Here is a 26,294-nt window from a genome sequence, read left to right as displayed (position 1 = left end):
CGATCTCTGGCTAGGAAGATACCCACATAGCACAGCAGACCTCTCCTGACTCGCCTGCTGCTCCCCTCAGCAGTGTATTTTAGTCAGTCCACCTGTTCTGGACCCCATTCTGTCTCTGGTGAATCCTCTCACCCCCCACACTCTGGCCTGTACCCCAGTTCTTGTATGCATAAATAAGTAAGTCTTTAAAAAAATACTCCTTTTGTGCATATGTAAGAGTTCTTTATACTCTTTCGAGACTGGGATTTCTGAACTTTCATTGTGGGGCCATTGCTAGTAGTATATTGGAACTTACAGCATGATGTTTGTGAAGTTATTTATTTTAATCTTCCTCCCAAAGTTGTATTTATGTCATGTTGAACATAAAAACAATTTCCTATCTATTGTTTCTCTCTTCCTGACTTGTGCTTACTAAGAGGTTGTCACCATGTACAATTATTATAATTTTCCTGAACTTCAGTTCTGCCAGTGATGGAAGGGTAATGAGACATAAAGGAAGTGTTAGACATATTGACATGGTGATATTAAAAGGATGATGTATTGATGGAATATTTTAAGTTACCAAGACTGCAGGCATCACAGATATTATTAAGTATTATTCATATTTCTTAATGCAATATAGGGTTTCTGCTACCCTCCCTGGAGAATCTTGTAATTTTTTTTTTAATGACTGTTGTTGATATTTTCCCTGTTAAGGCATTTAAACAAGCTTTACTATGATCATTTTGATGTTTGGCCATAATGATAAGAGCCAACACTCAAACTATTAAATAAAAGGATTGTGGGGTATATACATTTGAGAGTACCACTAGCCCATCAGAAAGTGCTCTGGGAATAACGTCCTGTATGGGCACATACACTTTGGTAACATCCAGTAAATTCATGCCAAGTGAGCAACATCACCTAATTATGGTACCAGATGCCTTTGGGTAGGTTTCTTCTTTGGCAGGTGATGAAGTCTGCCAATCTGACAATTGCTCTCCTGACATTTTAGCATTTGCTGTCACTTATAAGAGTTATGATATCCCTGGGCACATTTTTAATATCATGTAAGTCAAGAGTTTCGTACAATCATAGATACACATAAAGGAGATCTGAGGTATTCAAATATTAGTGGTAAAATACTTTGAAGTTGTTGGGTGACTGAAAACAGTGAGACTTTCGGTATTTAATGACTACCAAGAACAGTTCAGTTACAAATTGTAAAAGAATAATTCTTTTAAATGGTATTGTTTTCCTGGTTACTCTATTTTAAGTGCCACACTCAACCCCTAAAAATATCTCCTTGGAATCTTTTGCTAAGTCATACAGTTGGTAAATTTCCCAATTATTTAAAATGTAGTTTAACTAATAGCATAAGTACAGTGTAAAACTGTGTTCATCATTTCTTTAAGGAAAAAAATAATGAACAATGCAGACTCAGAATAAGTGCATTGTGAAAGGCATATTGACATATCCCCGGTTAAGTGGGTAGTAGGCTGCTCTTTGCCCAATTATTCATTCTAAGACTGACTCACACTTTTTTAGAGCATGTTTTTTTAAATTCTCATTTTGGACAACAAATGCCCTTGAGGATGAAATTTAATTGGAAGAATACACAATTCTGGTGTGTGTATCAAAAAGCTGGTGCTTCTCAGACCTGTGTAAACAGGCACTGCCCTGCACAAGGCAGCATTATGTTCCTTTCAGTCAAAGGCATTTCTTTGTATTTATAGAAAAAAAAAATGAAGATTTAAGATGAAGTTATATGAGATGTGTCTGTGTGTATGAAAGTGGGTGCACACAAATGATTGAGAGGATTTATTAGGGGATAGTGAAAGCCAGCCCAGAGAACAGGGAGAAATCTATTTGCCCCAGCAAAGAATTTAGCATGGTGATTTTCAGTGTGATTCTCAAAATGTAAACAGGCCCCTACGCCCCTCCCCCCCACCCCTCCCTCAGCCCAGAACCACATCACTTGGTGGTCACTTTGGTAGAAATTTGAGTTCCAGAACTTCTGGATCAGAAACACTAAAATGGATCCAGCAAACTGTGTCTGATACCACTAAGGTTTAGAATCACGGTTTACAATAGAATGAAGATGTGCTGGGATGGTGAAGACGAGGCCTACTCCACAAAGACTTCTAGCTAATGACCACTTTGTGCTTTGTTTCTGAGATGTTATGATCCTCTAGTATTGTATTACAGCTGTATCAGGCACTATTCCTTGTGTGATTAGGAATTCTACCTCTGTTACACTAGGTTAAAACTTTTTTGTTTTAAGCAGGGATTACTTGCCTCAAAGGAACCTTTGAATAAATTGTTCATTTCACCATAGGAAATGAAAGTTTATAAATTGTTTATAAAGAGTTTATAAAATTTAAATTTTTAAATTTTATCATTTAAATTTGATTTGCTTAATTTTGTTGAAGGATATAAAGTAGTTTCCCTATCTCAATGTTTTGGCTACCTATCTATGTTGTACTAAGGAGTTTTAGTTTTGGACATTGTATTTGGTAAAGTCAACCACAGAATTTTGAAGATCTGCCAGGAAACTTGAGGTTTCAGTACAAATTGCATGTTGCATAATTTGGGTTTTCACCCAATCTTTCATATAGTTTCACCTATCAGAGGAAGAAATGGCTATTTTGCAACTGATTTTTTAACGTATGCTACCTTATGAGATAAGTTTTGCATTTGTTATTCATTGTATTTAGAAAATGTTTTCCCACTCCTTTCTTTTTCTTTTCTGGTTCCATTTCTCCCCTCTTCTTTCTCCTTTCCTTTTTTAATTTGCTCTTTTTTTTTTATACCATAAGGCCTTTGATTACTTTAAAAAAAATAAACTTCTCAAGAATAAAAAATGTTAAGAACTTGAATAAATAGTATGATAAAAAGAAAAAGAAGAGTCAAAGGTGAGTGGGAGTGTGGTTAACACACAAAGGAGAACTAAGCTGCATGACTGGCAATTTGAGCTAGAGGGTGGGATAGTCCCAGAATGTCCTGTTGGGAACCTTGAATCTCAGAAGAGCATCTGACGTACTGAATTATAGGCTAGATGGGGTAGCTGTAATGTGCATGAGTAATTATTTCTGGATCAGTCATTACCAGCTATTTGACCTTCCAGGTTAGTTATGTCCCATTGCTGAGATTCATTTTTGTATTTAGTTTTCGTGTTTTTTTTTTTTTTTAATTGAGGCAACATTGGTTTATAACATTGTGTATGATCAAGAAGGATAGATTTATACCTTCTCAGGTGTATGTCACCACACCACATCCACTACCAAAGTACCCATTGGTACTTTACCCTAGACCATTGATCCCTCTACTTCATTTGCCCCCACCTCCACCGTCCCTGTTCCTCAAGTATTGTCAATTCTCTAGTCATAGTGCTAGTGTTTATTTTGACCTAGTTTTGTAAGTTCCTTTTTCCCCCTCTATATTCCACATGTATAGTATGTAAGTGAAATACTTACTCCTGAAGTATTTCACTTAGTATAATCTCCTACAGTTCTATCCATGTTATCCAAATGGCAAGAGATCTTTTTTTTTTTATAGCTGAGTAGTATTCCATTGTGTATATATACATCTTCTATATTCACTATTCTGTCAGTGGACATTTAGGTTGTTTTTATAACTTGGCTATTGTAAATAGCGCTGCAATGAACATAGGAGTATGTTTCTCTCTTTAGAGACATATCTATTTAGTTCTTCTGCTAATTTTCTGATTGGGTTATTTGTTTTCTTGTTGTTGAGTTTTATGAGTTCTTTGTCGATCTTGGATATTCGCCCATTGTGAGATGTATGGTGTGCAAATATTTGCTCCCATTCAGTAGGGTATTTTTTGTACAATAAAATACTTAGACATAACATGATTTTTCTTAGAACAGCATTGAATGTGTTGAAAGGTTTGGGGGAGAATTATATTTGGTGGTTTTTAGTATTCCGATCACCAAACAAGAAATGTCTATTTATTGGAGTTTCATCTTTTTGTTTCTTTTTGTTATCCTTAGCATTTTCTTACTTCATTTTTATAGAATCAGTAATGTATATACTTGCGGTGTTAATCCAGGATTTGGACATTTTTTAAATGGGGTGCTAATATATATTTCAAGAAATTTAGTCCAGCATCTTACCAGAAGTAAAGGATCCTTGTAGAGTATTTCTATGTGCTGTTTGCTATTTAAATGTGTGTGACTATTTTGAGTTTGGTTTCTCTGTCAATCACCATATGTATACTTACATGGTAGATATTTATAAAGATACATATATTTACTTTATAGGTAAAAAAATGTTAACCAGTGAAAGGGCCCATTTCTGGTCAAGAGGAAAACCAAGAAGTAGATCTGAAGGAAATTTGGTGGACATGGAAGTGCAGAAATCCCCAAGAAATTGCAATATTTCTGGTACATTAATTTATAACTTGTAATTATACTAAATCTAGTGATCATCTTTTTTCATGTAAAAATTGAAATTTCCTGAAGTTATTATCAGTATAAAGTTATCCCCAAAATGCATGCTTGCCTAATTTGGTGTATTTTTTAAAAAATACATAGTTTAGCTCTTAACATATATATTTGATACTTTTCACATACTGAATATTATTGATTCCTGTGATGAATCAGAACAGAATAATGTAAAATAATGTTAAGCAATCTAGCTGTAATGAGACAAAATAGTCACTGTTTAGAAAAATATAAATTCATCGATTGTTTCTGTTCATAGTATGCTTTTGTGAAAATAAAATGTAAAACAATTATGACATAAGTATATTTAGTCTGAGTCATTTTCAAGGAAATGTGTAAAATGATTATTGTCTAAATTGTCAAACATTTATTTGTTTACAAATCATGATGCCTTAAGATAAAATAACTTTATTTATGGTCAAAGTAAACTAGTAGAACAATTTCCTATTCCTCAAAATATAAAAATTTTACCAAATTTATCTTGAATTTTGTAGAAGCTACTTGACTGGAGATCAAAAGGCAAAATGGAAGTCTTGAATTTTTAAGTTATAATGAAAAATTAATTTTGGTTGTATCTTAGACTGTCATTTCATCTTTGTTTTGCTTTGTTTGTGTTTAAATAACAACAATGTGCAAACTCAGGTTTGCTTCTCAATTATCCAGATGCTTTCACACTTCTTGGCAATGATGCATCTAAAGCTACAAATCCATTCTGGAATGAACTGACAGCTTCTAACCCATTTTTGGATGACATAACTCAGCTAAGAAATAACCAGAAGAGAGAGAACATTTCCATCTTGAAAGAAGATCCTTTCCTTTTTTTTAGAGAAATGGAAGCTGGAAATTCTTTTGATTCCTCTGGGGATGAACTTGATGTAAGCCAGTTGCTCAGACAGACTTCCTCAAGGAAATCTGGAAAATCTAAAAGTGTTTCAGAACTTTTGGACATCTTAGATGGCAAAGCACATGCCCTTCAGAATACACATGATTCTGACCAGATACTAGATCAAGACTTAGAATGGCTTCAAAATGATAGAGAGGCTTATAAAATGGCTTGGTTAAGTCAACGCCAGCTGGCACGTTCCTGCCTTGATTTGAATACAATTAGTCAAAGTCCTGGATGGGCCCAAACACAAGTTGCGGAAACCACAATAATTTGCAAATTAAACCACCAAGGAGGGTCAGTACAATTACCTCAATCAGATATCACTGTTCATGTGCCCCAAGGTCATGTCGCTGTGGGAGAATTTCAAGAGGTATCTCTAAGAGCTTTTCTCAATCCTCCACAAATGCTTAACCATGATCTTTCATGCACTGTAAGCCCTCTGTTAGAAATCATGTTAGGCAATCTTAATACAATGGAAGCCATTTTGCTGGAGATGAAAATTGGGGCTGAAGTGAAAAAGGACCCTTTCAGTCAAGTCATGACAGAAATAGTATGTTTACACAGCTTGAATAAAGAAGGCCCTTTCAAAGTGTTAAACAACTGCTATGTTTATAAAGATGCCATCCAAGTCAAGCTAATAGACTTGAATCAGGTGATGTACCTAGTGGTTGCTGCACAAGCTAAAGTAACTCAGTCACCAGTTGCAACCATTTGGGATTATATCCACAAAACCATCTCAGTTGGGATCTATGGACCCAGATATATCCATCCCAGTTTCACTACTATTTTCACAATTTGTGGACACAATTATATGCCACAAAAGCTTACAATCTCTGATATTAAAAAAGGTAGGAAAAACACATCTCCAGTTGTGTTTCAACTATGGGGGAAGCATTCATTCTTACTTGACAAGCCTCAAGATTTAAGTATTTCTGTTTTTCCATGTGATCCTGATTTTGAAGTAAAGAAAGAAGGACAAAGGAAAGAAATTAAACAAACGCACTTGCAAGCAGGTCAAGTAGTTCATCAGCAATTTGTATTTTCTTTAGTTGACTCTAGAAAAATGCATTTGTTTGTTTTTCGTGTTCAGGTGGACTCTTCCAATGGTAGACCAGTTACACAGTTCTTTATCACTACACCTGATCTAGCCCCAAACCTAAAAAAGCTCTCAAATCCACCAGGTGATTCACAAAAGGAAACGGAAATCAAGTCTGCCTCTATATTACCAGCAGTGCATGTTAAATATCCCACATTTCAAGAAAAAAAATTGAACTTTACTAACTATGGGGTAGCCCTAAAAACAGTGTTAAGACACAGCAAGATCGACTATTTACTTGAATATTTCAAAGGGGACACATTAGGTATTCTTGGAGAACATACGGTAAAAGCCATTGGGCAGTCCAAAGTAAAAGAATGGTATGTGGGCATCCTGAGAGGTAAGATTGGACTTGTGCATTGCAAAAATGTCAAGGTAATTGCAAAGGAACAAGTAATGCCTACAGCATGTAGTGTTTTCACAACCAGCAATCTTCTTGGACAAATTGCCCTGCCCTTTAAAAAACTGACTTACATCTACTCAGTTGTATTGACATCGGTGTCAGAAAAAGTTTATGATTGGAAAGTTTTAGCTGATGTCCTGGGCTATTCACATCTGACCCTGGAAGATTTTGATCAAATACAGGCAGATAAAGAATCAGAAAAAGTTTCTTATGTTATAAAGAAGTTAAAGGAAGATTGCCATGAAGATAAAAACACCAAAAAATTTCTTTATGAACTTGTTGTGGTGAGTATTGCTTGATCATGTAATGTATTTGGCATAGTGAACTTTATTAACCTGACAGTATTTATAACAAAACATATGAAAAGTTAAAAAAAATCTCAGCAAGCTAAGAAAAGAAGCTACCTTATTGAAAATACAGAGCTTTTCCTACAAGATCATATTATTGGTTTTTTTAGACTTAGGATTCAGTTGTGATTTTCCTAGAAATTATGCCCCTGAAACCATCTTTTAAAGGAAGTTTGAATATTCTGTTTGTTCTAGTACACAGCAGTTAAGAGATCTCTTCCACTCTCAAATTTTTAGATAGCTCTTAGAATATCAAAGAAGCCCCAGTGACATTAAAATAATAAAAGCAAATTGAAGGAAAATCACTTGGCTCTTGCTCTAATCCCACTTTTTAGTATTTTAAAAAATTGTCATCAATGTTCTTTACTTTTTCAATTTATATATATTTTCTGTTTGCAATTTATCACAACCTCCCAAAAGGGTATTGCTAATTCTATTTTTTATCCTCATATTTTAATGGAATTCCCAGGATCATTTTTTAAACCTAGCATTCCCACATTGTATGGCTCAGTGGAGAGTTACATAGAGAGGATAAAGAATTGTTTTGAGAATTCTGTGAGAATTCAGTATTTCATAAAGGTTTAAAAAAAATCAAGAGCATATATCTAAAAATGGCTAAATTAGGAATGTGTAAACAATAGCATGGTCACTAACAGTCCTCTAGAGTACTCTATACTTTTGGCACTATGCTCAGTACTCCATAAACATTTTTCGTTGAGTCACCATAACAATTCTATGTAACAGGTACTGCCAGTATCTTCACTTTACAAATAGAGGAAACTATGTCATTGGAAGTCAGGTGACTTTTCCAAGGTTCTATAGTTGTATAGTATTAGAAATGGGATTTGGTTCCCCAAAATCCACACTTAAAATTAATATAGCTTCCTGAAACGAAGTGTTCAAAGTTAAGTGTGTGTGTGTAAAATGCTTGTGTGAATATGTATGTTGGTGAGTGTAGTAAAATATCATTCTGACTATGCAAGACTGGTGCCCTGTAAGCTAAATGGGATTACATAGACAGGTCATATATAGAAGCAAAGTGTTAAAGAAAAAAAAAAGATGAAGAAAAACATTTGGAATGACATTTATTGTGTGACTTTATAAAGATTTATATATTAACGAAATATGTTATATATATATAAAACATCTTTCTATATAAAACATCTCCTCTCCTTCAATTACTTTTATGATTCCACAATGAAATGGAGAGGGGTTAAATTTTAAAAACCCCAATATCCAGTTATTATGTGGATGAAACATTATAATATGAGGGCCATTTAGAGTCATTTAACTAATCTACCTAGTTAAAACAGTATATGAATTTTGCAATAGCTAATTACCTCTCATTGTTCATGCTCACTATGAATCCATGAAGATTTGAATTGAGAATTGTTTTCCTTTTATTGAAAAAAAATAATATTGTCCAGATGGTATGAAAGTTTAAACCAGATCATACCTACAATACATTGGTGTATAATAATTGAGTATCTTTAGTGACTACTAGACAGTGCTGGTGTAGAGATCATTTAAGAGAGAAGTTCCTAAAAATTCATTCTATTCATCAGTGGAAGCTTCAGGATTTCTGTGGAGAGGGGGCTTAGGCCTAGTTATATGGTTGGAGTACATGGTGTAGAATTGTAGAGGCCATCTCTTGAAACTTTACTTACATATAAATATGTATTTTCTTGGACTGACAATACTTGGGGTAACCAGAAAGAAGCTGATAAAGATTGTCCTTTTAGTCATCTCTGACCATTGAGATTGTCTGCCTTTATATACTGGATACTTGATTCTGTCTAAAGCGTTTTACCATGTGGCTCATCTTTCATAATGATTCTAGGGGACTAATTGGGATGATATTTCCACAGTATTCATTTAATCAATCACTAAATAAATGTTCTTTATGATTTATCTAGAGTCCTGTACTTTGTGGAGCTTTTGTAACTCCACATTCAGATTTCATTTCCCTAAAACAAGAAACCAGGCTAAGTGCAGCAAATTTATTCAACAGTCTACTTAAACACAATTTCATGGGCCTGTTGCCTCTGCACTCTTCTCCCCAGCGTCATAACTCCTCACCATAAATGTATGGATCAGCATGTCTTTGTATAAAAATCATGGTGTCCTTTTAATGAATCCATGAGAATGAACAATATGAACTTTAATAGTTGTCTTAATTTGGACATTAATTTTCACTTGCTTCATAACGATGAAGATTTTAGGTAACATTAAATGCTGAAGGGCTAACAAACTTTTATTTTTGTTTATTTAAACAAAAAGTGATACAGATAAATCGAACTCCATATTTTAAAAATATATTTACGTCAAAAGAGAAACTGATTTGTTTGCAACATGCTTCATTGGCAGAGGTTCAGATTTATAATTAAAGAAGAAAGTTTGATAGTTTTTCAAGTTGCATTGTTGAAAACTAAGTGTTTTATGATTTATACCTTGTGATTTATATTTAGCACATTACAGTGGTGGTGAAGGGAGAGAATTATTTTTTTTAAGTCAAAAACAATAGATCTGTTCAAAGTTGTCAATATCTTAATGTTATGCAATAGGCATGACTCTGGAAAGATTTAAATCACATTTTGATAATAATTAGAATAGTGTTTACTAGCACTGGCACACTAACTTTCTATAGAGTTCCTGTAGCCAGTCCTCTTGTAAGAATAGGATTTATTTTTTTGTCATGAATGATCATCTCTGGCTTGATAAATTATAGACTGCTAGAGTCTCAGAGTATCTCTGAAAGTGTCTAGTTAAATGTTCTCATTTTTAAATTAATGACATTAAGAAAAATATTAGTTAAGTGGTCTACCCAAGACCCTATAATTAATCACTGAGTTAGTATTAAATTTCCCCTAATTCTGGCCTGGTTGTTTTACTATACTAGTTGAGTTTCTCTAAAAATAAATCAACTTTTTTGCATTTTAGAAAATTTAAATATATGTATAGAGGAAAAAAAGGAATGCCTGTTTCTAGAATATGTAATGAAGAGTTCAATTTACAGGAAAATGCCCAAATAGGTTGATTTTAAATATGACATGTAATTGTTGCTGCAGGCTTTATTGAAGATGGATTGCCAAGGGTTAGTAGCATATCTTATCCAAGAGGCTGCTATTTTGACTTCAGCTGTCAAGATTGGAAAAAGCTGGAGGGAATTAGCTGAAAAGTTAGCACGACTCACAAAGCAACAAATGGAAGCATATGAAGTTCCTCACCAAGGAAAATCTGGAGTTGTTGCTGCGGAGGTAAGATTTCTGTTTGTCAATGAAAAATTGCAGAACAAGTAAATCAAATGTCATCAAGCCTGTACAACATATATGAATTCGTTAAAGCAGTGTCCTTGCGGGTCCACTAACTGAAGTCACTACCCCATAACCTCAAAAGACTATGTAGAATATATACACATCACTCTTTAAAGGCACTGAGAACTTCTAAAATATATTGATGCTTCTCCTATTGCATTGATATTAATATGGCCTTTGATCGACTGAGTTGACCAAATCGGATAGTGATTCAGTTAATAGGCAGGGCTATAATTACTTGAGGCAGAAAACAAATCAACTTTGGAGGGAGGAAATGGGACCAAGTCAGGATAAGGGGAAAGGATATAACAATAAGTACTAAACAACCTCAGGCATAGACTTACTCATAAGTGATAAGTCATATTTGGTGACTTGGGTAAGAAGTTGGGTAAGGTGGGGGTGACTGGTAATGAGAGATAGCAATATCTCAGAGTTTCATTATCTCCTTTACAGTTTTGCTTACAATAAGAGCTGTAGAAGTCAAACACAGAATAACACTTAGAACAAAGTAAATATTTGCTATACAAATATGGGTTTTATTAATATTGAGACAAATGTGTACTGTTAGGCATAACCTAAATATTTTCTCTACCATAAAGAAATGAGAGTAAAAGTTTGTTGACTTAAAAAGCAAAAATACTCCAGTGTTAAGCTCACCCTAAAATATCTGTGTCTTTCTCTCATAAGTGTAAACATTTTCAAAATATTTTAGGTAAGGGAATACCATTTTTCTGATTAAGTGATTATTTGGTAGGAGGCAGAAGCTATGTTCTCCATTTCCTTTTTTGGGCATAGAGCCGGGTATTAATTTCTTGAGTAAATATTCTCACTTCAAAGCACCTGTGCCAGCTGGGTGGACAGGACATAACAATTTTTTTTAAAGATTTGTTTATAGTTGTTGATTTTGATTTTTTCTTTCTTATAGTTATTCTTTTTCCTGGTCCTTTATTTAGGTTTTCTAGATTCCTGCTATGAGTGAGACCATCTGGTATTTTTCTTTTTCTTTCTGGCTTATTTCACTGAGCATGATCCCTTTCAGCTATGGGGTGGGTGGGGAAAGGAAGAATTGGGGTCAAAATAAGGGGGGTCCAATTGTATGGAGAATATAAAAATAAAAATAAAAAAATAAAATTAAGTTAAAAGGAAAAAAATAAAGATTTATTTATTTATGCAACAAGAGCTGGGGTACAGGCCAGAGGTTTGGGAGGTGAGAGGATTCACCAGAGACAGAGAGGAATGGGGAACAGAACAGGAGACTGACTGAAATACACTGCTGAAGGGAGCAGTGGGTGAGACAGGAGAGGTCTGCTGCGCCATGTGGTTTCTCCTTGACTGGCAGGGGATTTAGCTCATGCTGCAGAGGCTGCGGATTGCTTCATAGTGCAGTGCTTAACCCCTTGCACCACCAGGGAGGCCAGGACACAACAATTTTTTCATAAAGACTCAAAAGTCAAATCAAGTTGGTTTAATACCAGCACCTGCGTGGAAGTCTTAGTGAACTGACTCCTAGGGCCTTGGAGCCTTGCTCTCCAGCAAGGATGACTCTAAACAATATTCTGTAGCCAGGAGCATCCAGGACATATTTTCCCCTCAGAGATTACATGTATCTCCATATACAAAGAAGTGCATTACAATCTGTAATTAATTTTTACTGAATAAGCTAAAAGATGAGAAACCTCTAAGAAAGAAAAAAAGAACACTATGATGGATATGTTATTTTGATATTTCAGTTAATTTTTTTTAAATCTCTGATATTAGAATGGCTGATCCATAAAATCCACAATACTGATAACACTAAATTGCTGTGGAGGATGTGGAGCAATAGGAAATTTCATTCGTTGCTGGTGGGAATGCAAAATGGTACAGCCACTTTCGAAGGTGTTGGACAGTTTCTTTCAAACTAAATATACTCCTAACATATAACCCATTAATTGTACTCCTTGGCATTTACTCCAAGGAGTTAAAAGTTTATGTCTATACAAAAGCTTGCACATAAATGTTTATAGAAAATTCATAATTGCCAAAAGCTGAAAGCAGTCAAGATCATTTTTAGGGCCTCCCCGGTGGCGCAGCGGTTGGGCGCTGGGTTGCGAAGCTGCCCGCAGCCTCTGCAGCGACGGTTCGATCCCCGGCTGCTCCCCGGCCACCGGAGGAGGGTCCCACATGGCGCACAGACCTCTCCTGCCTCCCGCTGCTCCCCTCAGCAGTGTACTTCGGTCCTTCTGCCTGCTCTGCTCCCCGCTCTGGCTATGGTGAGTTTTTTCACCCTCCCATGCTTCTGACTGTACCCAGTGCATGTATAAACAAAACAAACAAACAAACAAACAAATAAATAAATAAATAAATAAATAAAACATGCCTCTATAAAAAAAAATGATCATTTTTAGTAGGTGAATATACACACAATCTGTGGAACATCCATATAGTAGGAAATTATTTGTTAATAGAAAGAAATGAGCTAACAAAATATGAAGAGACATAGAAGAGCCACAAAAGCATGTTACTAAGCAAAAGAAACCAATCTAAAAGATTTCATAGACACATACTGTATGATTCCAACTATATGGCATTTTGGAAAAGATAAAAGTTTGGAGACAGTAAAAAGGTTAGTGGTTGCCAAGGATTGGGGGTAGGGGGAGATGGATAGACAGAGTACAGAAGGTTTTAGGTGATTGAAAATACTGTGTGATACTATATTGATAGATACATGTCATTATATTTTGTTCAAATCCATAGTGTGTCCAACACTGAAGGTGAAACCTAAGCAACCTATGGACTTTGGGTAATTCTGATGTGTCAATATAGATTTATCACTTTAGACAAATGTAGACTCTGGTGGTGGATATTAACAGTGAGATAGTTGTAGGAATATGTTGGAGCAGGGAACACATGGAAAGTATCTGTGTCCTCTTCTCACTTTGCTATAAATCTAAAAGTACTTTAACAGTGAATCTTCCAAACAATTTGTTTAATTAAAGGTAAGCTTTTTTTTTTTTTCCTTACTAAGACTTTCTTTTTTAAAAAAAGTTTTGTTCAGAGTTACTTATCAGAAAGTTTATTCTTTAACTTTATTAAGCAGCTGATTACTCATTATTTGTCTGCCCCCCAATCTTGATGGAGGCCAACAAACAGCCTGCTTTTCCATTATTTACTTTTGCACAGCCCAAATCACAAATGACTAAGTCTATGCCTGAGGCTGATAAATACTCAAAAGCAGAAGGGGAAACCTCTAGGTATCTTTCCAGGGGCTATTGTTTAATTTATTGTTATTAATTCTAACAGCTGTCACTCTGATCCATGTTCTCAAATGCTTCGAAAGTAATCCATCATATATTGGCATAAAGTCATTCCAGTAATCTCTGGGACTCTACCTGTTAGGTCCCTTAAACTGAATGGTAAATGTATGCTCATGTCCATCTCTGTGAATACTAAATTGCTGTATGATTTTTTTTTCCCAGAAAAGAGATGATTCTTAAATATGATTACAAGTCAACTAGTTGGTTTCAGAATACACTGACAGTAGTTCTGGGTAAGGTTGCAAGGGGAAAACGGCAATTGGGTCAGGGAGACAAAGTCTGGTGGTTCCTGAGCTGCTTTGTTTCCTTTATCTTACTTCCTTAGAGGGCATACATTCCCAAAATTTCCCTTTATGTATGCCAATACCTACAGTTCTGCTCTTTTTCTCACTTTTCCCCTTCCTTTCAATCTCCCTTCTTTTTGTTCTGTTTTTAATATTTCTAAGTTATCTGGCATGTACTTTGTGACAGATACTGCTCCACTAATGTCACAAAGTTTAACTTATTTAATCCTTCGAACAAAAACTTGTAGGACAAATGGCTAATATTACATAATGTTAAGGGAACTTAGTAACTTGTTTAACCATATGGAGTGAAAAAGGCATGAAACCAGATTTGGACACAGACCTTTGACTTTGGTGTCCTTGTGCTTCTCCACTACACTCTGCCCACCTAATGTGGGTCTAAGTGGCGGGGAGAATGAAGCTGTGGTTATGACTGGGTGGTTAAGCCACTGATTTCACTTTTTCTTTCTCCTTTTCTTAAGCCTTGTTATACTGCTACTAAAATTTGTCTTAGCATTTTCATGAAGCCTCAAGCCAATTAAAGGATGGAAAGTATTAACAGTATCTGTCAGATTTTTCTTGAGTACTTTTGGCCATTTCATTTTCTTTTATAAGGTGAAAAAAGCCTCTCTCTAGAGACTTCTGAGTACATCACTTTTTAAATTAGCCACCTCCCTAAATTAAATTTTAAGAAATGTTACTCAACTTTTCTAATGACATTGTAATTCCCACATAAAAGCAAAATTATAAAACTTGGAATAAGATTATAAGCAAAACATGTTTTTCAAAGTATTTCTTCTAGAAAAAAATACACTTCTGCTAAAGATGTTTAACTGTTGTAAAGGTTTTCCTGTGAAAATTCATTGGAGTTTTTCTGAAGATATTTAGACCTTTAATTAAAAAATAGAAATCAATAAAATATTAGAAATTGGTTAAAGGGGTCAAAAGGTACAAACCTCTCTTTATAAAGTAACTGGGGTTGTAATATACAGCATGATGACTGGACGTAGTGATATTGTACTGCATATTTGAAAGTTGCTAAATGAGTAGATCTTAGTTCTCATCACAAGAAAAAAACATTTATAATCATGTATGGTAATGAATGTTAATTAGTCTTATTGCAGTGATCATTTCACAATATGTACAAATACCATTTGCTATATACCTGAAACTAATATATTAATTATATCTCATTAAAACTTACTGGAAAAATAGTCCATTTTTAAAAGCAGTTGAATTTTATAAGAGGAAATACTGGGGATTTCAGTGCTAAAATATTCCCAGACCTAGATGGAATATTCTTCACTTAACCTTCTTGGGATTATTACCACATATGACAATAATTTCCCTAGTAACTTTCTCTCACTGGCCCCCTGACTATACAGAAAGATTATGCTCTTTCCATCTCATTTATTTTATCTTCTATCCACAATCTTGGTCCCTCCTTATTTTCTAACTGGAAGCTGTAGTATTCAGAAAACCTTAATGCTAGATAAAAATGAGATAGTGGCCCTCCAACAGTTTTATTTTGTTAATAAGTAAATGAAAATTCTGTATGTAATTCTTCTTACTTCTTTATGCTTGCTCTCAATATTTAGTTCATCTGCATACTTAACATGTTTTTGGGACTATCAGTTCTCAACACAGGAGCACTAGGAGCAACAGAAAACACAAACAGAATGAAAAATATCACATTTTTTCTTTCTCAATTCCAGTTTAATTTGGGGTAAGCTTAAATTTGAATTATTACATTTAAGGTATTTATGTTTAGATGCTATAAAAGTGAAAATAATGAGAATGATAATAGTTTTGCAATTTATTACATATTTACTTAATGTCAATAATAGTTACTTTTTTAAACAATTTATTCATAAGGAAGACAGAGATAGTGTATAATCACTGCTTTTTAGAGACATGCAACTGAGAATGAATGCTTTTGTTTAAGCTCCACAGAATTACATAGTTACTAAGTAACAGAACAAGGATTAAAATTCAGGTTTTTTTCCCACAAAGTCCTATCCACTGTACTCTACTGATGCTGAATCCTTTCAGAATTAACTAAACAAAGAAAGGTCAAAATGGGCAGGAGCATCAGGATATACCTACTAGTCCTGAAGGATAGCATTTGAATAATTGGAGAGGATTAGAAGGGATGTTAGTCTGGATACCACTGACTTCTAGAGGCCACTGAGGAAAATATTTGGGCAGGAGTAGAGGGTTCCTCTTAATAATTATTGGGTGATGTAGTCAAAGATAAGTATTTTGGGTAGAGAAGAGACTTGATTGATGCCAGAGTGTAGAGGTTAAGAGGTACAGGTCTGGATTCCTTTTTCAGTTCTACTAACCTGTTAATCCTAGAAGCACCTTGGGAAAGTTAATTTACTTTCCTAGGAGTTAATGAATTTCTTTTGTAAAATGAGCCAAATAATACTATTTTACTCATAAGATGTTTATAGGGTTAAATGAGAGAGTACTTGGGGCAATGTTTTGCACACTGTAGTAGCTAAGAACGTATTATCTATTATTTTGCCTAAGAGGAAGAGGTGAATTTGGCAATTATGACATTGAGTGATTTTGAAAAAGAATAAAGTATAGTAATTTTTAGTAATATGGATTGGAGTGACACTAGAAAGAATATAGGTAAAGTAAAAGTCAGCAATGATTTCAAGGCTTCTCTTCTGATAAACTGGCAGAATGGTAATGCATGGAAAAAAATGAGATGAAATCTTGACTGATCAGCTTTTTCTTACTGTCATGATGAAATTCAATTTTCCTTGGAAAATATTGTTGCAAAAGGAAAATGAATGTCCTTAAACCCTTACAGTTTTCTTGCTCTCGTGGCAACTCCGGGATTCTGCTTACAGGGCTGTGCCATTGTCTGACTCTGTAGCTGGCATGGCTTAGTTCTAGCCTTAATTCTATAGCTTGCTAGTCTCTTAGATGAGAAATATATTTATAATTTCTTATAAAAGGGAAAAATTACTCCATGGAAATTCATCTACCAGTAGCCAAGTACGTAGAATAATCTCTCAAATCATCATTATTTGTACTACAGACTTAGCACAGTGACAAAAATATTTCTAGTTGTATGATACTTAATGCTTGCTGCTACAATTTTTAATTCCAAAAATGATGATACTCCAATTTTTTGAAATGCTGGAATAAGGAAAAAAGATATTACAGTAAAATTCATGGGGCAACATTGTATTCGTACGATCTTGGTTTAATTCTGTATTATTTGTCTCATTACCACGCTGAACACAAATAGAAATAAATATATTTAAGTATTATAAAGATATTTTAAAATCAATTTAAAGACATTAACATTTGATTTAGATTTTTGATTTTTCTATATCAAATTTTATTATTAGGGATGACAACAAGGAATTTCAGAAAACAAAATTCTAGCTAAATATAGACTTAAATCAGCTTTGTTAAAACTTCTTAATATTGAAATAAATTTGTGGCAGTACTCGTGAAGTGGCCCTGGATTTGTAGCTAGGTGACCTGGGTTCTTTCAGTAGATGTTTAACCATGGTTTCCTTATTTAACTGTAAACTCGGGCCTAAGCTCCAATTAGAACTAATCAAGTACCTAGTGTCAGCCAGGGTTCTTCATATCTGTTACTTTATATATGAGGCAATGTTCTTATGGCATTGGGTACACTTGTCCCCTTCATTTTACAGGAGAAAATATGAGCCCAAAGAAATTTTATCGCTTACCCAAGATCATGGAGCTAGAAAGTGAAGAGTCTAGATTCAAACCCACTATGTGGTTATCTAAATCCACAGATCTTACCACTATTTTCCCTGACTTTTTTCAGTATTTACGTTGAAAGATTGGATTGGAGAAAGCCATTTCTTTAACCTTTTATGTTTAGATGTCTCTAATACATAGTTGTTAATAGGGGCAGAGTGGTTGACGATAAGCAATCAGTGAGGACTCCTTCTAACAAGGAATTGGGGAAAATGATTGACCAGTGGATTTTTTCTCTGATATTAGTCTGTTTTGAGCAGATATACTAGAAAGGAATGAGTCCTCTATCTTCCAGGTGGTTATTCTTAGAGCGAACAGAGCTGACTGTCCTTGAAGAGATGTTTCCAAAAGAATCTTATGTCAAGTTTTAACCAAGTACTATCTCAATACTAAGGAAATAGGTTCCCTTGATATGTTAGCCTCCCTTCTATTCTGAAGATAATGGTGACCTTATTTTCAACAATATTAATATACTTGCCAATTGCAGGTGAGGGAAGGCCCACCTGAATATTGTAAATGATGTACTGAAGATAGAATGCATGTAGTAATCATTTATGAGGCAAATTTGCTTTAATACTTCTTCAGCTAATTGTACTTAAAATGAAACATTGCTCTTATAGTTTTGTGAGGAAAGTAGGTGGATTATTAATCCTTTAATGTGCAAAATGTAATTATCCAAAGGTAGTTAAAACCTATTGCATTCTTTGTACTATTCATATTTTATGAGCTAAAAAAAGACAGAATGCTCTGCTCAAGTCTGAATTGCTTTTATTCATGTTGCATTTCATTATCTAGCACATTATCTAATGAGTCTTGTTGGCTCCTGGGAATAGCGCTCTAAATTTGGATAACTTTATTTTTTATCTCTATTCTTGCTTCTTTTCTTTTGGCATCCCACTTAAGACCTTTTCACTGCTCATTTATCTTTATCTCTGTCCTCTAATACCTAGAATATAAACCAAAGACATATTCCTTCTACACAAATGCTGGAACTTTGGAAAAGTTATGTTCAACGTTGATAGATTAAATGTTTACTGATGCTGCTGCCCTTTATGATAAGGAGATCAAAGCACATAGACAAGCAACTAACAACTCTGTGCTTTTATCAACCTCATTCTTCCTAGTCAAAGATGAGCCTATGATACCTAATCAAAAATGAAGCTAACATTAAAAAAATCTAACATTAAAAATTTAGAGGAGTAAGAATGATACCTATCTGTCCAATATTTGTGGTAGAGATGAGATAAGTGAGATTTGTTTTGTGGCTTAGAGTCATTCAACAAAAACAAACCCTCAGGACCATGCTTTCCTTTTGACTTGTCAACACAAATGCAGAATTTCTGCATATCTTCTCTTAAAGCACAATATTGAGCAAGAACGGAAGAACTATTTTTAAACCTCTGAATAACATAAACCTGGAAGAGATGTTGGCAGTCCACAACTCATTTTCAGCTTTTAAAGGACTTAACTTAGGTCATCTGGAAAAGAAAGTTGTTTGCTCATTTTATTCATTTGAATATTTTCTCTTTATTAAAAGATTTAGAATCATCCATGGCCTTTATGTGTATGTATTTTTGAACATGGTTTCATAAAATCTATTAATGTATGCAAGTTACCTCTTGTGACTTTGCCTTTGATAACATATGTTCACTTTTGAGGAGTAAGAAAACTAAAATGACATAAGATAATAAGAATGCTGAAGAAATAAAAATGTAAGTATTTAAGACAAAGCCAAGTGTCACAATTATACCGCAAAGAATAGCAATCAGTCAGACTCTACTTATTGTCAAATTTTGTTAAGGCCAATCTCAATATAGAAAAAAGTTATATTTAACATACCTCACAGGCTTAGCATAATAAAGGAAAGCATAGTCCCCCAGATTTTATACTCTTCACCAGTGTATCAAGTACATAACTATGACATATGCTTTAATCTCACATTTTCTTGATACTTACCCCCTTAATTACATATCCAAACTCCATAACGATTTTAATATTCCTCTGGGTTAGCCTTTTTTCTTGAGTGTTTTATGTGTGCTACTCCTTTAATCCTTAACAACCCTAAATTCTCAATCTAAATTAGAATGCAAACCAAACTTCCTTACAATTGTAGAAAATTAGTTTTTGTGGATTTCTTCTACAAATACTTCTACTTTCTGCTGCTCCTCCCTCTAACATTGTCTTTTAGCTTTCAAATTTCAAATGTGTCTTGTTTGATCTGTGACTTTCAATTCCTTGGCATCTGCTCATACCTTTACTTTACCTTCTACCACTCCCTTAAAACTGTCTTCTCCAAGGTTACTAAAGGCCTTTTCACTGCCAAAATTCTGACTTTTCTATTTTCCTTTCCACACCCATGACTTTGGAGGTAGCAGAGAAGATAACAAACAGCATATATGTGGCATGCTGGTGAAAGTTTTATGACCACTTCTTCAAGGGAGAAAAAGCCTTAACTGGGCCTCTCTGGTGGCGCAGCGGTTGAACGCTGGGTTACGAAGCTCTCCGCGGCCTCTGTAGCGCAGGTTCGATCCCCAGCTGCTCCCCGGCCACCGGAGGAGGGTCCCACATGGAGCGCAGACCTCTCCTGCCTCCTGCTGCTCCCCTCAGAAGTGTACTTTGGTCCTTCTGCCTGCTCTGCTCCCCACTGTGGCTCGGTGAATTCTCTCACCCTCCCGCGCTTCTGACTGTACCCAGTGCTTGTATAGATAAATAAATAAATCTTTAAAAAAAAAAAACCTTCTTAAAAAAAAAAGCAAAAAAAGAAAAAGCCTTAATTTATAGTTTTTGCCAGTTTCCATGGTGTAAATACTCCCAATAGGGATGATTTTAAACCCCCAGTGTACTGTCACTCCCATGAAGTTGAGGTTCTGTGAGCAAGTGTCTCTGTGAAGGTGCCAGCCAGCTCCAGCATACCACTGCGTGTTCTTTCTGGGATGCTGTTAGTCCTCAGCTTTCGCTTCATTTTCTATCACTCAGACTCCAGTTCCTCTGCATTCTTTTATTGCTTATATCTCTTGTAACCCCAAATTGTAGACTCAAGTTGAGGGTTAAAATTTTCACTCTTCTCTCCTGTGACATTTTCATCTACACTCATTTTTTTCATGATCACTTTATGGTAATTGGTGCTAAATCCTGGGAGGACATCTCCCCATTCTAATCAATTATCACCCCTCCTTTACATCAGACTCTGTAGGGCTAAAGCTAACTGTTGTCTTGCCCTCACCCCAAAAGTACACTTTCCTTCATACCCTATTAAAAAGTATTAAATGTAAATTATATGCTATATACTTCATAAAGCACTTTGGATACAATAATTATAAATTATTATCCATATTTATAGATAAAAACTTCAAGCAAATAATTTAATTAACATACTCAAATTTACCCATCCAATAGGGAATGGAAATCAGATAGGAAGTCACGTTTTGGTTTTCTGATACTAAAATCCATCTATTACACAATAGTGCTTCTTAGTCAATGGAGCTGTCATAGTTATCTCATATTTAATTAAAACACTCAAATAATTTTTGCATTTTTTTAGTGTATTGATCGCCAGGTTCTGTTTACAGATAGAAGCAGTGCTTGTGCAAGTATCTACTTCCCTTCTATTCTATAAGTTTCTAAAAACAAAAACCATGCTCTAGCCATCATTTTACTTCTTTCTGTAATAAAATTTCTTAGAGTGGTAGGCTCTCAATCAATCTTGAATTAATAAATGAAATAGTGAACAACAGTATATTTCAAATAGCATTATACGTGTGCTACAATAGTTCCTGTGTCATCTGTTGAGAGCTGCCAATGATGTCGTATATAGCAAATCAGACTTTGCACTAAATGAATATTTAGGTTTAGTTTGCTGCAAAGAAGAACAAAAATGGGATGCAAAATACACTCATATTTTAGTAGAAATCCTGAAGTTTATCATTTCCCTAGTGTTTTCAGCCTGAAGCTGTTATATCCATTTCTAGCCAGCTTATGCTTTACACTCCAGGAGCTCTCCAATGAGTTTAGGGGAACATGCCTCCTTACATCTCTGACTAACTCAAGGGACTCCTGGGATGTCTTTTTTTATACTTTCAGAAGAGTTATTTAGGGCCCAGGACTGAACAATCTAGCCAAATTTCTTGGCATTGCAAGAGATGGCTGCAGTGTTCCGTTATCAGTACAAATTGTCAAATGTGAGTGTGTTCAGTGACCCTCTGCATAAGTGAGTAGGTAGGTGCAGTTCTCCGGAATCTGTAGTTTGCAGTTCCTGCATCACCTTCACATATTTCCTGCTCCAGACAGCCCCGAGGGGCTGTTTCACGATCACGCAGGCTTCAGGGTTTTTCTATACATAGCAATGCACAGTGCCCCAGCAAGATACACGATGTGGAGTTTTGCTAACCCTGAAAATTAGTGGGGCCATTTGGGATGCCTCTGACTGTGACAGTATTTTGATTCTGTACAGTAAGGAATGGTCCAAAAATTACCTATCTCTGTGATTCTAAAGTCACATTTGTTTCCTGTGATGCTATGCTATCAACTTGGTACTGAAACTCTCAACTGTTATTTTATCATAAAATATCTTCAAATACATTTTTTATAAGACTCAGTCACTAAGGGACCAAAGTCTTAGAAGCTTCTAGCTGTGAACACCATTAATTTATTTTATTTTATTTTTTTAGGATTCATTTATGTATGCATACAAGCACTGGGGGTGTATGTCAGAGGTGTAGGGGGTGAGAGGATTCATCAACCAGAGAGAGAGTGGGGAGCAGATCCACTGAAATACACTGCTGAGGGGAGCAGCAGGCAAGAGCAGGCAAGAGGTCTGCTACACCATATGTTCAGCTCCCTAGCCAGGGATAAAAGTCATGCTGCAGTGGCTGGCGATAGCTTGATAACACTGAGGCTTTACCCCTCGTACCCCACCAGGGAGGCCCTAAACAGCATTATTTTAAACAATGCGTGACAAATTGAAAAATAATGTTCCAACTAGATGAGCATCAAGAAATTTTAAGTGAATGAAACAGAATATATGTCTCAACACTTTGTCAGAGGGTTAGGATATTCCCAGTAGAGAATGATTTCCTTGTTTAAGCCTTTTTATATCTGAACAGCAACAGGCAAAACTGATTCTGGTAAAAAGACTCCATTAATCTGCTTCAACTTGGCTTCCATTGTTATTAGTGGCAACCTGCACTTTGGAGGGCTTGGTTTCACTGTGCATAGTCATATTGCTAATAGATGAAAGAGCACTCTCTTCACATTTTGTCAGTGATTGAAAATAAAATTCTGTATGAATCAAGTTGGAAAGGGTAAGGCATATTTACAAAAATCTGAGATGTTTTTTGTTGCTATATTATGACAGCCTGGTATAATTTTGGTATAATTTTGATAATCATCTTTCATTCTCTACCTTCCAAAACTGAGCTCTGTCAAAAGAGGTGAAGATATGGGTGTTTATGACTCCCCAGGAATGCCAACTTGGACAAATAACATCAAATTATCATCTGATCCTATTGCTTAGCCTTTTCTGTAGATTGAATTGAAACATAATAGAACTCCTTATTTAGGTCTTCATCCTTTTAACTTCAATTGTAGAGTATGTGGAGATATCAGAGGAGGGTGAAAAATTATATCCCAAGGCCCTATTTTGTGTGATATTACTGTTAATGGAGGCTCTATTTTAAGAGAGCAGTTTTGCATAATATTTAGCTCATGGTCTGTGTTTCTGCATTTTGCAAGTGATAAAACCACAAATGAATTAGTTTAGTGAGTCCAAATAAGTAGCAAGTAATAAAGTTTATACTCCAAAAATTCCAGTTATAAGTGCATGGTTCATTTTGTTATTTTCCTAGAGAAAATTCATTTTAAGCTCTGTGTGTGTGTGTGTGCGCGCGCGCGCACTACAATTTGTCTTATTTGGTCAGCCTTTGTCTCTATGCTCTCTGAGCTTAGTTGCCTTGGTTACCATTACATACAGGCTTCTATGTGAGGTTCCTCTTTGACGTACATTTATTTCTATGGAAACAATGATGTCATTGGTATGGGTTGGTGCTTAGGGAAAGCATAATCAAGTGTTGAATATTGATCTTTCTTTTGGTCACAAAATGTATCATTAAATTAGTTTTTTTAATTAGAGAACAGTATTTTTGCTTTCCTTTTGACGATCATGAAACTATTATTAGCTTGCAGACTTGCTCAATTAAATGACTTAAAGTATTAAATATATCTCCTTTTGCAGTATCATAAAGTTTAACACAGATGCATGTAACAATAGGCATTTTCTTAAGGTTATTACTTTAACCTTAAAAGTTGCTCAGTGAGTGAAAAATTTATCTCAATAACATTTGTGATCAAAAATATGTGCAAGGAATTTTATATTCACATCTAGCAATGAGCAATGTATAGATGATGGACTAGGCTGAAAAATGTCATACTTGTCATTATTATTTACAAAATCTCTAGGTTTACAAACACAAAACTGACAGTTATTAAAATATGTTTTCTATAACCTTAAAATAAAACCGTATGTAGTTGGTATTGTGTTTTCTTTGAAGTCTTAGGAGGCTTTTCGATCTTTTTTATTTTTTTTAAGCCTCTGTTTTGCTTCTATACTACTCCAGCCTGATTTCTTTTTTCTTTGTAGATGATGTGGAAACCTGCCTATGATTTCCTCTATACTTGGGGCGCTCACTATGGAAATAGCTACAGAGATATGTTACAAGACCTTCAATCAGCCTTGGACAAAATGAAAAACCCTGTGACCAAGCAATGGCGAGACATAACTGGAGCTTTAATACTAGTAAATTCTTTAGAGGTTTTGAGAGAAGCTGCATTCTCCTCTCCTGAGGAAGTATAGAAATGAAGGGTATGTTTTTTAGAGGAGGGAGATGGTAGGGGATGAGTGTGTGTGTGTGTGTGTGTGCGTGTGTGTGTAAAAGAATCTCAGAAAAGTATTGCTTATTTTTTTCATATTTGAAAAAATATTTTTTCCTCATGAAAGCATAACTTAACCCAAAACACAGGATGGGTTTTATTATCAAACATATATTATTGTATATATTTCAGATATAAATACTAGGTTATTTTGTTGAGGAAGGAAAGAAAAGCCCTCTCTCCCTAAAGTGGTTTTTAATTTCTTTAAGTTAAAACAAATGACTGTTAGAATAATTGCATCACGTAGATACCTGGATAAGGCAGAAGCTGTCAGGGTGAACCTGGATGTTTTACAAGGAGATAGGTAGGAAGGGAGGAGAAACCAACACATACTCCGATCAGGCATGGGTTATTATTTTTTATACCTGATCTCTTTTTATTCCTCAGTGGAGTTTGCCAGCATTATTCCCTTTTTCCTTTGACAAGACCAAGCTCAAGGCTGTTTCCAGCGTGAAATAATTTTTCTTTTTGAAAAACCTGATTCTATTTTTTAAAATCATACCACATTGTAGAATAGTAGCAAAGCAAAAAAAGAAAAAATCTATATTCTAACTTGTAGGGAAATGGTCACTTTTTCATTTTAATTGAAGCTCACCGATCTTTTCCACCATCTCTTGAAAAACTGTCAGAAGGAAAATATGACTTATCAGCAGACATCATCTATTATCTGCTCCATGAACTGCAGTTTTCACCTTCTTCCTCTAGCATCTTAGGACCTAGCTAACCCTGCCTAACTTGAATCTCTTCTTTAGGGTATTTGCACAGTCAGCCATTCTTTAACTGTCGGGAATTTTTAAACACCTGATATATCTCTGTTGAGTGCAACATTCTTAACCACCAAAATCACTGATACCTGTTTGTGTATGTGTTTATGTGCGTGTACTCACACGCTTATGCAAATGTGGTTGTGTGTTTGTATGTGTAACTGTGCTTTATAAAGCTTTTGGAAGGCAAAGATTATATAGGAATTTGGGCCAGTATAAATGTTAACTGCTGGCTCAGGTCACAAAGAGTTGGTCCTGTACTTACTCATTTATGCAGTCCTCTAGCTACCTGCCAGTGTTTATGTGTTTTGTACAATCATTCTTTTATTGTTTCTCAGTTGACAGAGTGTGTGCAGCTGCTCTGTGGCAAGCACATAGGTGATTGAGCTTGATCATAGGGAGAAAAATAACATGATCCCTGAAATGAGCACTTCCAAGTGATGGAGACACACAATAATAAAAAAGTACAGTTGGATATACAGTGACATCTGCAATAACAACTACAGTGGAGAGCTGTGGTGCCAAGAAATGTATCTACAGGGGGCATCAAGTGCATCATAGCAGGGCAGGGGTGGTCAAACAATTTTTCCCTGGGAAAGAAAGGATGAACTGAAGGAGGATCAGGCATTGCCTCTGGTCTGGGAAGGGTAGAAGAGGTAGTTAGTTCACTGCACTGAGCCTTGAGGTAAGAGTAAAGTGGAGGAGATTCAGGGAGCCAGGGGGAAGGGCCTGAAAGAGTGAAGGAGGGAGTGGAGGGAGGAGAGACACCTCCCAAAGAT

The 26,294-nt window shown here is 35.3% G+C and overlaps 1 protein-coding gene across 2 annotated transcripts; it reads left to right on the top strand.

Moving 5' to 3' along the window:
• Positions 1–4,270: 4,270 nt before the first annotated feature.
• On the top strand, positions 4,271–24,674 carry MACC1 (MET transcriptional regulator MACC1; the record flags this gene model as incomplete). Of its 2 annotated transcripts, none has more annotated exons than XM_084230466.1 (4): positions 4,271–4,385; positions 5,088–7,114; positions 10,246–10,434; positions 24,462–24,674. In XM_084230466.1, 4 exons carry the CDS (start codon positions 4,271–4,273, stop codon positions 24,672–24,674), a joined length of 2,544 nt encoding a protein of 847 aa, XP_084086592.1. The 2 variants fall into 2 exon arrangements, with proteins under 2 accessions (XP_084086592.1, XP_084086591.1); XM_084230465.1 differs by having other exon boundaries at positions 5,073–7,114.
• Positions 24,675–26,294: the final 1,620 nt, after the last annotated feature.

The sequence above is a fragment of the Talpa europaea genome (assembly GCF_964194135.1).
Source record: "Talpa europaea genome assembly, chromosome: 3".
Classification (NCBI taxonomy): Eukaryota; Metazoa; Chordata; class Mammalia; order Eulipotyphla; family Talpidae; genus Talpa; species Talpa europaea.
Note: the sequence above shows the minus strand (reverse complement) of the source record. Positions and strands in the feature narration are given on the sequence as shown.